General features: G+C 36.5%; 1 protein-coding gene across 2 annotated transcripts in view; it reads left to right on the top strand.

Annotated features, from left to right (window-relative positions):
- The window catches only part of DBX2 (developing brain homeobox 2), a 39,314-nt gene that overhangs the window by 2,140 nt on the left and 23,740 nt on the right, over nt 1-13,434 (top strand). The window contains exon 2 of one of the 2 annotated variants that reach the window (XM_023643419.2): nt 12,733-12,828. The exons of the other annotated variant lie outside the window; for it this stretch is intronic. Within the exon in view, the coding sequence (XP_023499187.1) occupies nt 12,733-12,828 (96 nt within the window). The remainder of the gene's footprint in view (nt 1-12,732; nt 12,829-13,434) is intronic. 2 annotated transcript variants of the gene reach the window in all.

The raw sequence follows: 13,434 nt of genomic DNA, 5'->3' as shown, positions 1-13,434 counted from the left end.
TTTAAATAAACCAAATGCGAATCAAATGCAGATATTTCAATAACTCTGAAAAATAATTTTGTATACCTGTTCGTTTCATTCAAAATACTGCAATTATTGGGAAAAGGGTTTTCTAACTCCATTCTTTTTTGTTTTTGAGAACATATTCATTCTTGTACACTTGAAGTGCCAAAATGCAAAAGTAATTTTTTTTGAATAATGTAGAGGGTATCATTATTTATATTTCCCTTTGAAGTATTCTAAAATTCTTTAGGGATATATTTTTTTCTAATGTTTAATTCACTCCTCATTGAGGGTTTGATGTTCTCCTAGGTAATCTTTGTTTGAACAAATAACCTTTTATTTCAAAAAACCATGCTTCTGAAGAGTGCATTTAATTTTTGAAACTAGAAAAATATCTTCAGAAGCAAATTAAAACCCTGTAAATTTGTGCCCACAAATATTCTGCTTAAAACCAGCATTTAACATTCGTTTCTATAATTTGACAAAGAATGTAGTTTTCTGAACAGTTGTATTTAAGTGACCGATTCTTGCCTTACTGAATGTTGTGGGAATTTTTACACTGTGTAGAATTATGAAGTTATAATGACTGCTGACAATGTTAGTTATCACCTGAAAATTCGATGAGGATGAAATAGTGACTGATGTTTTATAGAGACTAGAAAGGAGATAAAAAAGCTTCTGTTTTCAGAAAGATAATATTTCTCTCTGAAATGTCCATGAACAACCAGTTCTGATCCTTTAGACAGGAACTTAGAAGTGGATCACACACAAGACGTGATTTTTAATCATTTCGGCATATTGACTACCAACGCTTTTTTCAACCTTAGTTTGAGTGCACCCGTCTAAATGTTGAATAAGAAAATCCCAGAGTTCTTTTTAAGTGCATTGGTGAAATACAGCTCTAGGGCACTGCATGCATTTCTGCTTCATTATTTTTGTTACCCACTTTTAATTATACCATGTATTTTATTCATTCAGCAAATGCTTACTGTGTGTGTCCCATGTGTCAGACTCTCTTCTAGGCCCTTGGGATAATCAGTGAACAAAACAGATAACTGTCCTTGCCCCTGTGGACCTTAACATTCCGTGTTCTGTACTGCTTTATGGTTTACTAAGCGTTTTCATAATTGTTAGCTGCCGTAACTCTCATCTTAGGCCATTTTTTTCCTACAATGATTATTCCACTTGATAATGGTTTTTTTGTCTAAAGTATCAGTTTAAACATCTGTGAACTTGTGAAAGAGAAGAAAATTGCCCCAAATCTTCAGGTTCCTTAGATTAGTCTTTCATTGAATATGAGAAACTAGTGAGGGATAATGGGATAACCAATTACATGTATCACAATAATAAATCAGATTGTGATTTTGTATCTGAGCCCCTAAGGAGAGAAACTGGTTTTCCCCTTCATCTTGTTATGTGTCTGAAAGGTGGTGACAGTTACATGGTAACACAGATTTACAGGCCATGGATGAAAGTATAGCTGTCAGTGCTTCATCCCTAAAAATTGGCAAGTCTTTGAGTATTTAGAGCAAGAAAATGAATATCCCATAGCTATATGTTGTCAAATTATTTATATAGTTTAAAGACTTTATTTTAAAAATCCAAAGGCATTCCTCAAGGCATAAGAGGGACACATTTAGTGCAATAGTAGGTGGTAAGTAGGTTCCCCTCCAGAGGTTTTATCTGGAGAAGAACAAAACAAAAGGTCTTGGATCTGTTATAGTTTATTAGTGGAAATGAGGGGGTTTTGCAAGTAAATTCTAATCATCAGAGATCCTTCCCCAGAAGTTCATTAATGTCGTTATTTGGCAAATATTGTGCTAGATTAAAATATTCATGTTTTTGTATATAAAAGAGGGTCTTGAAATGTAAAAAGCTAAAAATTTTCAATTTCTCTTAGTTATGCCACAAATTTTCTTCAAAATAAGTGGAGTAGATAGCTTTCCTTTTTAAGAACATTTATTTGAAATATTTTAGAAAATATTTGACAAAAATAATTTCCTCAATATAATTGATTGATAATTAAATGTACTCCTTGTGCTGCATATAAAAGGCTTAGAAAGCAAATGTTTATTCTGGATAGGTGAGTTGAACTGTTCTTTTTTTTAAAGTAATTTTGTCAAGTAAGTTGTAGTGTATAATATAGAAATGGAACCAGCTCCATAGTATTTTTCCTGGCACCCTGTGAGGATTATTTCTTGCCATTAACGCTTAATGTGCGCTGTTGTTGTCTTGTCCACCTCCCCACCCCAGTTTCTGTTTGTTTATTAATCCTTGACTCCGTCTTAAACTACTTGCGCTTATGTTTGTACTCCAACTGGTGGTTTTTTTCCACTTTCACTGAGATATGCTGAAAGTGTGAAATAAAATAGCTTCTCTTACGTTTTAGGTACTTGGCAGAGGTAGGAAAAGATGGATCTATGCTCCAAATGGGGATTCCAGTCGAATTGGAGACTTTGTGATCTGACTTACTAGGCTAGAGTTTGTCCTTTATTTTTGGTAAACCTGCTCTAGATTTGTTTTAGCAAGTTAAAATTGCAGAATCTTGAATGTTGCTGATGCTGACCCAGAACCAGGACAAGGATAACAGGGGATTCAGAAAAAGATAATGATGAGAACTGTTCTGGTGGTTCCTTGCTCGGGCCATCACCCTAACCATCCTTTGGTGGAATTTGTAGATAATCCTGAAGCATGTTCTTACTACATCTGTCTATTTTTTCTAATCTGTTTAACATACCTTTGGATTTATATGAACATATTAATAACTTTTGTAACTTCACGAGGAATCAGCAGTGAACAAATTATTATATGGTCCTCAAGTTAATAAACTCCTTCAGGTTCAAGGAGAAGTTCTTAAAGTGAAGAGAACCAATAGGACTGCTAATCCCTTTGCTTCTAATACTGATGGAATAAGCCGCACCCCTAACAAAATAATATGAGTAGGAACTACAACAGGGTAGCAATTTATGTGCCTGTAACTTGCCTCTGACTTTAGTACCCCTCTCTCAACCCCCAACGCACTCTTTGCGACTTTGCTTTAACAAGAAGGAATTTCAATCTGTTAACATGTATTGAAGTTATTGAGGTTTAGTAATAAAATGGGAGTAAATCCGCAGGCAAGTAGGAACATTTTAGAACTTTGCCTGTAACTCTTATTCGCTTAAGGGATTTGAGGGTTATTTTAACAGACACAACGGTTTGAGTGCCCAGAAAATTACATAAGGATTTATGCAGAAATAAATGTAGGATTCAGAGAGTTCAGGGTTACATACTGGAAGCCAAAGGATGCCATATGTTGTGGGCAATTTAAAAGGATTGTCAATGGTGATTTTATCTACATTTGTTTGCCATAAATGTGGCTCAGATTTTGGAACCAAAGCTGTGCATTAGACTCCGCTGTATTCCTCTTTGGATTTGCCACCTCCCTCCTGTTCTTGTGCTCACCGGAAAAAAGTCCGTTTTGCTGTAAGAAGACATTTTATGATTAGGTTTGCTGCTGAACGGTGGTAAAAAGGTAGCAACTTGTAAGTAAAGGAAGCAACTTCAGTAATAGACGTATTCGTAAAATACTTTGAGATTCCTTGCTATGAAAGTTCTAACAGAAGAGAAATGTTATCATCTTGAAAATATTTAAACAGATGTGCCCTATGTTAGTGTGGGGAGTAGATACTTCATTTACTCCTCAGGCAACCTAGTTTCCATCGCCCTATTTCTGTTGTTGACATTGTCCAACTTAGAACCCTTCTTATATCTTTTGAGAGGACTTGCTTTGCAACTCTTACTAGAGTGTTTGTCCACTTCATCTTGGGTTAACAGAGGCTCTAAGTAAAGGTTTTTTCTTAATTACAGTAACTCTTTTTCATAATGAAGGTATGCAATTTTTAAGTCAGTTAAATAACTTCGTTTTCTTTCAAAGACACCTGGAGTCTATCAGGAATAAAAAGGCAAGTTGTAAGAAAGAAACAATGTGATTTTTATCTAGGAATGCTTGTTAGAATCCGTATTTAAGGCTTCATTAGATCATGCTTCTATTTTATACTCTCTCAGTAAGGAATTGAGTTTTTGCTTTAACATATAATATGCTTACCAGACCCTTGTATATTTTATTCCAAAATATTTTATTTTACTTTCAATAATGTTTCCACTTTTAATGAAATCTCTCCCTTTCATTCTTTTTAGCCTCCAGTCAGTACTTGATTTGGCAATGCTGAGTGATTCATCACTTTATATAAAGTTCCCATAACTGATTTTACTTTTAATAGTATTGTTCATTTTGTCAACCAGCTATTAGTTGTGAATATTTCAGGGGCGTACTTTTTGTGTTATGTGAACAGTAAACTTAAGCCACTAAAATTCTCTCTGAAGTCAAAGATCAAAACGTTTTTAGACTTTTGTTTCAGAACCAAAGCATTTGGGAAAAAGAAAGAAAGAAAAAAAAGAAAATATTTCAAGTCTTTTTCTAAATATTGATGAAAATTTGTCTTCTTAATTATAAATATTCCAAAGCTGAACTAAGTTTTTCACTTTTCTTTCACGTGTTCAGGCATCATGCTGTAATAATCTTAATTTTATTAATTCTAAGTGACCATCAGAAATAGAATATACAGTATATACATTTCTACAGTCCTCTTGAGAGGACTCAAAATATCTTGTTCTTTAAAACTTCAAATTTCTAATACTTTTTAAATTAAAATCTGTGAAGGAGTTAGTAAGTTGTTCTTTGAGAAAATGCACGTACATTAAAAGAGATTAAAAACCGTGACTTCTGGCAAGTTTTTTAATAGACTAACCAAGGGCTGGATTGAGTTTAGGCGTGTTGAACCAATTCTGTAGTTATATTGGTCTGAAACAAAAAAACAGTCTGATTCTTCAAAACAGGAACAGAGTCACCCCTATTTGGTCACATATTTTCTACAGGTGCTTTTGTACCACACACTGAGTAGTTGCCGCGAGACGGTATGGTGTGCAAAGCCTAATGTATTTACTATCTGGCCCTTTATAGTAAAAGTTTGCCAACACTTTCTCCAACGCATAAAAGCAAATTGGGAAAATTTGAAAATACTGTATAGTTTTCAGAGCTGGTTTGAGCAGCATTTCTATCATTTTAAAGCCTAGATTCAAGTCTAAGGTCTTTATATGAATGGTTATAAAATCCTAAGCAATTCACGTAATCTCCTCGAGCCTCTGCTTCCTCATTTCAAAATGAGAACAGAGATTAGGATCAGCATTTGACTTTTAACCCCATACCTCAAAAGCCCATTGATAAGATACACGGAAAGATGTGAAAGACTCCTTTCCACCACTCCACCATAAGTACAATATTGGTAAAAGGAGTATTCTGTAATAAGCATTCTGTGATAAAAGAAACCACGTCAAATCTTAGTGCTTACAGGAACAATTTATTGTTTTCTCTCAGTTTTGTGGGTTGACTGGGTCAGCTGGGTAGTTCTCACTTGGAGTCTCATGCGATTGCAGATAACAGATGTCAGCTGGGGCTGTGGTCATCTGTAGGCTCAGCTGGGCTGGATATCCAAGATGGCTACTCATGTGGCTGACAGTTGATGCTGGCTGTTGCCTGGGTGTGCAACTGCTGCTGTTCATTGTGGCATCCACACTTGGACTTTTGAGTTTCTTATAGCATGGTGCCTGGGTTCTGAAAGGGAGAGTTCTAAGAGCAAACATTCTAAGAAACCCAGGCAGTAGCTGCAAGGCTCTTATGACCTAGCCTTGGAAGTTCCAGAATGTTACTTTTTCCACGTCCGTTGGTCAGGCGAGCCAGGATCATCAAAATCCAGGAGAAGGGGAAATAGACCCTACCTCTCAATGGGAGGAGTGTCAAATCATTTGCAGCCATTTAAAATCTGCTACAGAGTGAAATCAAGGTAACCATCAGCAGACACAATTCCTGTTAGGTCTGTCTCCTGCTGGAGTAGACCAATGTAGGAATAAATCACATAGAGTGGTAGGCTGGGAGCTCAAGGAGCCTCCACTAAGGCATTTAGAGGTTTTTTTGCTGAGGAAGATTTGCCCTGAGCTAACATCTGTTGCCAGTCTTCCTCTTTTTGTTTGAGGTAGATATGCCCTGAGCTAACATCTGTCCCAGTCTTCCTCTATTTTGTATGTGGGTTGCTGCCACAGCATGGCCACTGACAAGTGGTGTAGGTCCACACCTGGGAACTGAACCTGGGCCGGTGAAGCAGAGCATGCGGAACTTAACCACTAGGCCACTGGGGTGGCCCCAAGGCTTTTAGAGTTTTTGAGAGCTACAGGTACTATTCTGTTATGGTATTCTCTTCCATGACATTGATTTTATAGTAAAAAGAGCAAGAAATTTCCTCAAATGTAGCTCATTTTTTTCCAGAACTGGTTTGAGCAGTCTCTAGTGGAGACTCCCTGAAGGGAGAGGCAACAGAGGGAGTGACCATCTTTGGTGGTTGCAATGGACTAGGGTCCCAGGAGGAGAAGCCAGACCCTACCCATCTGTTGGTGTTGTGGGGAGAAGATGCTGGTGAGAGTGTCCAGACCAATGGTTCTGGTTACCTATTGCTGCAGCATATTATTAGTGCAGTAGAATCCTTCCATTTAGCCCCTCCTTATTCCAGCATGTCTTCACTACTGCCAGGTGAATTTTTCTAAAATATAGCTTTGTCATAACACGAAGCTACTCAGGACAACCTTAATCATCCCCATTTGACTATTAGATCAAATAATAATATTTGGTTTGTCCTTCCAGACCTTCATTCCATCAGCTGTGTTTAGCTCCTCCAAGTACGTTGCATAACGCTCGCTCCTTTGGCCTTGTCCAGTAGTTTTCCTGGTCTCCTTAAATGGCCCCATGCGTCACCACCTCCTTGCCTCCTTAACTGGCCCCATGCGTCACCACATCCTTGCCTCCTTTCCTTTGTTCATGCAAACTCTCCTTCCTGGAATGGCTCTCTCTCTCCTTTTGTCGTTCCAAATACCTTCCAAATCAAGGTCCAGGTTAAGGTGTTTTTCCTGCTTCAAGCCTTTTTTGACAAAGTCTTCCTAACAATATTCTTTTCTTTATACTTATCTATATTCAGTGAAAGTCTGGACCCTGCTGCTTCTTTCTATATGTTGTGTTAGAGTGATCTCAAATAATAGAGTAACGGTAGGAGTAAAGGCTAACATTTATTGAGTGCCTGCTACATGTTGGGCATTGTTTTATGTTCTTTTCAGCGGTCTCATCTGGCTGTGCATTATATTCACCTGTGCAGCTTTGGAGACAAGGCTATGCTAGCAGGCCCACTCCTAGCCAGCTTGATTTAACCCAGTGGATGTGGAGCCCAGGCATCTGTGTCTTTGAAAAGCACTCAACGTAATTCTAATGTGTATTCAGGGTTGAGAAACAGTGGTTAGGGAAACTCAGATCTCATCTCCTTGCGGAATGCCTCAGACTTGACAGAACAAAATTGAATTTGGAGAATGGAGAAATTTACGTTTCATTTCGTGACCAGCAGATTGAAAATCTGTAAATTAAGGGACGTTAAAAAATAGAAATTCTTAAAAAAAAATAGAAATCCTTCCAGGGAGGGAAACCATCCTTTTTCATGTTTCATAGTCCCAGGACACTGTGTACTATGTGACATTTGATAGATATACAATAAATATTATTTCCATGGAATTAAAAGGACAGAATCAAACAAGTCGAGATTGCACTTGATTTATCTTCTTCTGAGCTGTACCCGAACATTAAGAACTTTGTTTTACTTTCTCTAAAATATGTCAGACAAAGAAATGCTGACTTCTGTTGTTTTTGACAAGCAGAAAGGTAAGGATGAATTTACTTAACTTGCTTTCCCTTGTGATTGAAGGCAAGTTTGCATGGGGATCACAGACATTAATTCCTTCTGGGTTGTGTGATAAAATAAGTCACACATCGTTAAATAATTGATATTTCTTAGGTTTTACTACTCAAGACAGATGATTACCATTCTTTAGAGTCTCGTTGTTTGGGTCTACTCTGCTCCAGATAGTAGGTTCATTTGTGTATTATTTTCAGGTCAGAAGTTTAATTATCTTTATTCCCAGTGCCCATGTACCTGGCACTTGAAGGAGGTCATTAAAACCATCCTTTTTTTTTTTTGTGAGGAAGATTAGCCCTTTGCTAACATCCACCACCAATCCTCCTCTTTTTTGCTGAGGAAGATTGACCTTGAGCTAACATCCATGCCTATCTTCCTCTACTTTATATGTGGGACGCCTGCCTCAGCTTGGCTTGATAAGCAGTACATAGGTCTACACCCGGGATCTGAACCGGGGAACCCCCGGGCCGCCAAAGCGGGGCATGCGAACTTACCCACTATGCCACCAGGCTGACCCCAAAACCATCCTTTTGAAATTATTTAATTCCCCGCTATTCTTTCCCAGAGGTATTTTTTGACCCTTTGGTTGCATTAGTAAGACATCTTGGAATCTTTTCTCATTTCTTCTCATCCTTCTTAAAATGTGCTGCCTAATTGGCAGAGCATCACAGTAGGTTCCTGAAGTTTATTTGAAGGTTTTATTAGTAATCTGTGGTATTCTTTCTTTGAGATGTCACCTCAAGTTAGTTAATACCAGTTTGCATTGATAATAAAAAGAATGTGATTTCACCCCATTAAGATTTGTGTTGTTCTCCAGCAGAAAAGAAGAATGAAAATAACAAAAAATTTTTTGTAATATATTGCTTATTTTCTAGACAACAGAATTTTGAAAATAATTGCTCTGTAACTAGGCTTGTGACCATCCTTGGCTGTGAGATACTTGCATCACAGAACTATCTAGTTAAGTTTAAAAAAATCAGGCCAGTTCACCAGTAAGTTGGCTCTAAGTTCCAGTTGTAGCTAAACATTCAAAATAATTCTTAAATATTTTGATGCCGTATCTTCAGATAAGTCAGAACATCTGATTAAGAAGTGAAAAGTTCATGAAGTTTGCTGTGAATAAGGGATTTTAGCCATTTGGATTCAGACAGGCCTCAGTTTGGTTCCAAAATTTTTGAGTCATTTGTTTGTAACTTAGATTCTCCCAGAAACTGGAAGTTAGATTTGTTGGCAGGATGCGGCAAAATTTGGAATATCGTGAAGTGTTGCACCAAGAAAACCTAACATCATGCTGAGACCCTGACAGTGTGCGTTTTTTCCATAGGAAAAGCCATTTGTTTTTCTCTTGCGGAAAACTTGGAAAGTTACTCTTACTGAATGACTGGCTGTCTCTGTGCATGAATCCCTTATCCCTCATGGCTAATAACTAGGTATTATGCTAAAATATTTGTTTCTCTTGTCCTTTAAAAAAAATTTGCTGAAAACAGTCATCATCGTATTCTAGATACATGCCCATGAGAGGTAGAATGTTCGTGAATGAATGAAATAGCGTGTGTTAAATTCATAGCCAGTCCAGTGCTGGGCATATAGTAGACACTTCTTACATGTTATCATCATAAATATCGCTCACCAAGTCTACAATGAGTTGTTGCTCACATGATAAATGATAGAGTGGCTGCCTATAGATTCCATTGATGGGCTTTGAAATGCATATCATCCAGGGTGAAATAGCCTTGTTCTCTACCCTTTTCAAAGCATCTTCAAAGTGGTTCTTAATGGCTTACAAAGGTTTTAACACATCTGTCAACTTGTCACTTTGTCTTTTTCAAATGTGAGTTTCCTTTTTGCTCATTGCTTTAAAAAGTGTGTGGTTTACAAACATAAAAGTGTGATATCTATTTTTTAATGCATTGCGTTGTTTTAAATGGTTATTTCCTAACTTCATTCAACACTCCTGCAATCGCATGCTCAGCTGGATTAGCATTTGACTTATGTCAAAGTAGGAGCATGTTAAAAAAAAATGGAGCACTTAATTGGAATTTCACAGCAATTTCCACATAAACCAGCTTAAACAAGGTGTATTTATGTATAGCACTCAAGAATTGACTAATCTCCTGTGTAAATATATGTATGTCAAAGAGGTGATTTAAAATGGTGAAGAAATTCTACACAATAGAACTTTAAGCCTGGTCATGTCACATGTGGTTCTTTAGCCCCTACAGTTGTTACTGTAGATAGCATGTCATTTTGATTACAGCTTTACTATATTAAGATAGGGTAATATAAAGCAGTATAACAAACTGCTCAATTAAAACTCTTTTTATGGTAAATTTAACACTAAAATCATATAGCTTAGAGTCTCATTTATCTCAAACGAACCATTCATTTTTTTTATCCTTTAATTTTCCCTTTTTAGGGCCATAGGATTAGACTAAGAAATAGTTTGATTAGAATAGTAAAATTTGTAATTTGTACATGTCCTGCATTGTTATTTTAATAGTGTTAATAGTGTACTTATTTTCTACACTTCATATTGAGCAAAAATATTTCATATTTGTGTGTTTCCAGCTATCATGATAAATATTTAAATTTATGTATGTAAATGCAACATTGCAGAGTCTTTTTCTGTTACCTCTATTTAAAAAATGCCAGGGGCCGGCCCAGTGGCACAGCGGTTAAGTGCGCATGTTCTGCTTTGGCGGCCCAGGGTTCGCTGGTTCGGATCCCAGGTGCGGACATGGCACCACTTGGCAAAGCCATGCTGTGGTAGGCGTCCCACATATAAAGTAGAGGAAGATGGGCACAAATGTTAGCTCAAGGCCAGTCTTCCTCAGCAAAAAGAGGAGGATTGGCAGTAGTTAGCTCAGGGCTAATCTTCCTCAAAAAAAAAAAAAAATGCCAAACAGCTCAATGACCATAAGTTAATTGTCTATGGAGTGTTTATTTTGGAGATGAAGTAAGTTAGTTAACAGAAATGCTTGAGAATAAATATAATGAAGCAAGAAATATATTTCCATTTTTCCATTTTTCAAAGTACTTCATATATTCGTAGAAATAATGGAAAATGTAACTCTATCATACTCTTGTAATATACATTCAAGTGAAATGATTTGTCATTTCTATAATGGTTCTACAGTCAGTATTAGAATGACATGTGATAACGGTGAAATTTAAAAAAAAGTTTCATAGAACTTTTTGAACACCAAAATGGGTCTCCTTTTCATACTTTGCTTTAGTTGCCATATCTTCAAAACAGCATTAAGACGAACATTTTTTTACTTGAAAATTCAGTTATTAAAAAACTAAGAACATTAATATTGGCAACTTTCCATTGTATTATAGAAAAAACCCTGCATTTATGGTTATTTTCCAATTTGAAGGCATTAAGGACCCTGAGACTACAAAATTCTTATTAGGCAATACACTTATTTTGCTATATCCTTCAAAGATGTTGGTGAAAATAAACACATGCTTATCAATTGGTTAAAATACAAGCCTGATATTACTGTATTCTTGAAAAAGGTATGTATTCCTATCAAAATAATGTTCACTATATATGATTAATAAAAGAAAAGTTGCCATTGAATATGAAGAGAGAATAATAAAAATATTTATTTTCAAGTCGTGTTCTAGATTTCAAGTCATCTGTTATGGAAGATACTCTATTTGAGGGTATATGAGGGGAACAGAGAAGGAGTTAATTCCTGATCCTCATTATTTACCTAAGAAGATCAGAAGTTTCCTATTTCTTAGTTTTCATTCATTTATTGAAAATTTGTTGACTATTTAGAATGTGCCAGGCACTCTGCTGGGTATGCCATGGTAAAAGCAAGTTGCCTGCCTTCAGGAACTCTCACCCATATTTATATTGTATTAAACCCCATCTTACCAGAGGACATGGTATATTTAAAGTTCTTAACCAAAATCTGGTATGTAGTAAGTGCTCAATTAAGAAGAGCTGTTATTAACGTTCTGTGACATCCTTTCTAGCTACTTTTCAACTACTGAGAAACAGAGTTTAAAATGTCTTTATTTACAACAATAATGATAACTATTCCATGTGTATGTATTGAAAATGTTATGAATAGATTAGTTTAATAAAATGAGCAGAACAGAATTTTACGGCAACCCCCTATGCTATAAACACAAATTCTTTCAGATTAACTGGGTTTCTCTTGAGATAAAATGTTATTACTATTCTCACATACTTTTAAACGAGTAAAAGTGATGAGAAAAACCACTTTTTGTTATGGAATTGCTTAGTAAATTTGCTATTATCAACTTTGGAATGCAACTAACTGTATTTCGAAGAACCTTCTAACAATAAACAGAGTAATATAATCTCTTTTAAAAATTAAACTTAAGCACATAACATACAAGTTGTTTCTTGGTAAGTATTAGATCTAGAGCTGTGCTATTCAGTATGATAGCCCCTACCTACATGAGTCTGTTTAATTTAAAATAATTTAAATTAAGAATTCACTTAGCCAGTGAGACTAGCCACATTTCAAGTGCTCAGTCGCCATTTGTGGCAAGTCGACACCATGTTGGACAGTGCAGATATAGGACATGTCCCTCATCACAGGGAGTTCACTGGGACAGTGTTGCTCTTAGATATTCTAAATATAGGAATGTTTGCTATTTACTACTTATAATTATGGCCACACGTTTGGTTTTGGTAATTTGAGTCTTTCTACCACGTCTTCCAAATCTTGATTAAATTATTTGGCAAGCTCTTGGACAACAAAGCCTGCTCTAGAATGACTTTAATTTCAGTAAAAGTTCTAATTAAGTAAAGGCTCCAAAAAGGAAGTGCTTTTACTCGGTGACTTTTGGGAAACTGGAATTTTGAATATCGTCTAAAAGACATGGCTAATCAATGAGATCAATGCTTTCTCTGCAGCGCCTTCCAAACCCTTTTTTCTGAGCGCCCCGCCATTCTGCTCGGCGTGCTGCGGTGGGTCCTGTCGGCGCCCTGCATCCCCCACTGCTTTTCCAAGTAAGTTTTTCTGCTTCATCAGCAATGCCTCAGTTATTCTGTAAACCAAAGCAGCAGGATTTAATGGGCTCTGGAAAACTAATTGGTAGTGCAATGGCAAGGAGCTAATTCCTCACTAAAAATCACAGCGATCCCATTCAGGAGCTTTCCAGAGATTTATCAAACCTCAGCACACTGAGCAATTGTGAGCGGTTTCTAATGGCTTTGAAACCCAGGGCTGACACACTAAGGGAAGCAACTTGTTTTCCATTTGATATAAAAGATCTCAAAGGGACCAGTTTGGCTCTTTCTGAAATGTGTAGCCATACTCATTTAAAGAAGAAAAAAGAAAGGAAGGCAGGCTAAGAAATTCTGCTGTGTAAAATTTCCATTCAGGTGAAAATGTGACACAGATAGTCACTAGGTGTCCATAGGAAATAACTTAAAATTAAGATTGTAAAAGGAGGTAAATACCTCCTCTTTATGCTCTTGAAGAAAACTAGCCAGGGTCGTAGGAAATATTTTTAAGAGAGCTTTCATCAAACATTATAAAATTTTAATAGTGTCTGGGACTGGAGTGAGAATGACAACTTTGAAAAACTTGAAGAGTGTTTGTGTGCACACACG

Source organism: Equus caballus, chromosome 6 (genome assembly GCF_041296265.1).
Source record: "Equus caballus isolate H_3958 breed thoroughbred chromosome 6, TB-T2T, whole genome shotgun sequence".
NCBI lineage: Eukaryota > Metazoa > Chordata > Mammalia > Perissodactyla > Equidae > Equus > Equus caballus.
Note: the sequence above shows the minus strand (reverse complement) of the source record. Positions and strands in the feature narration are given on the sequence as shown.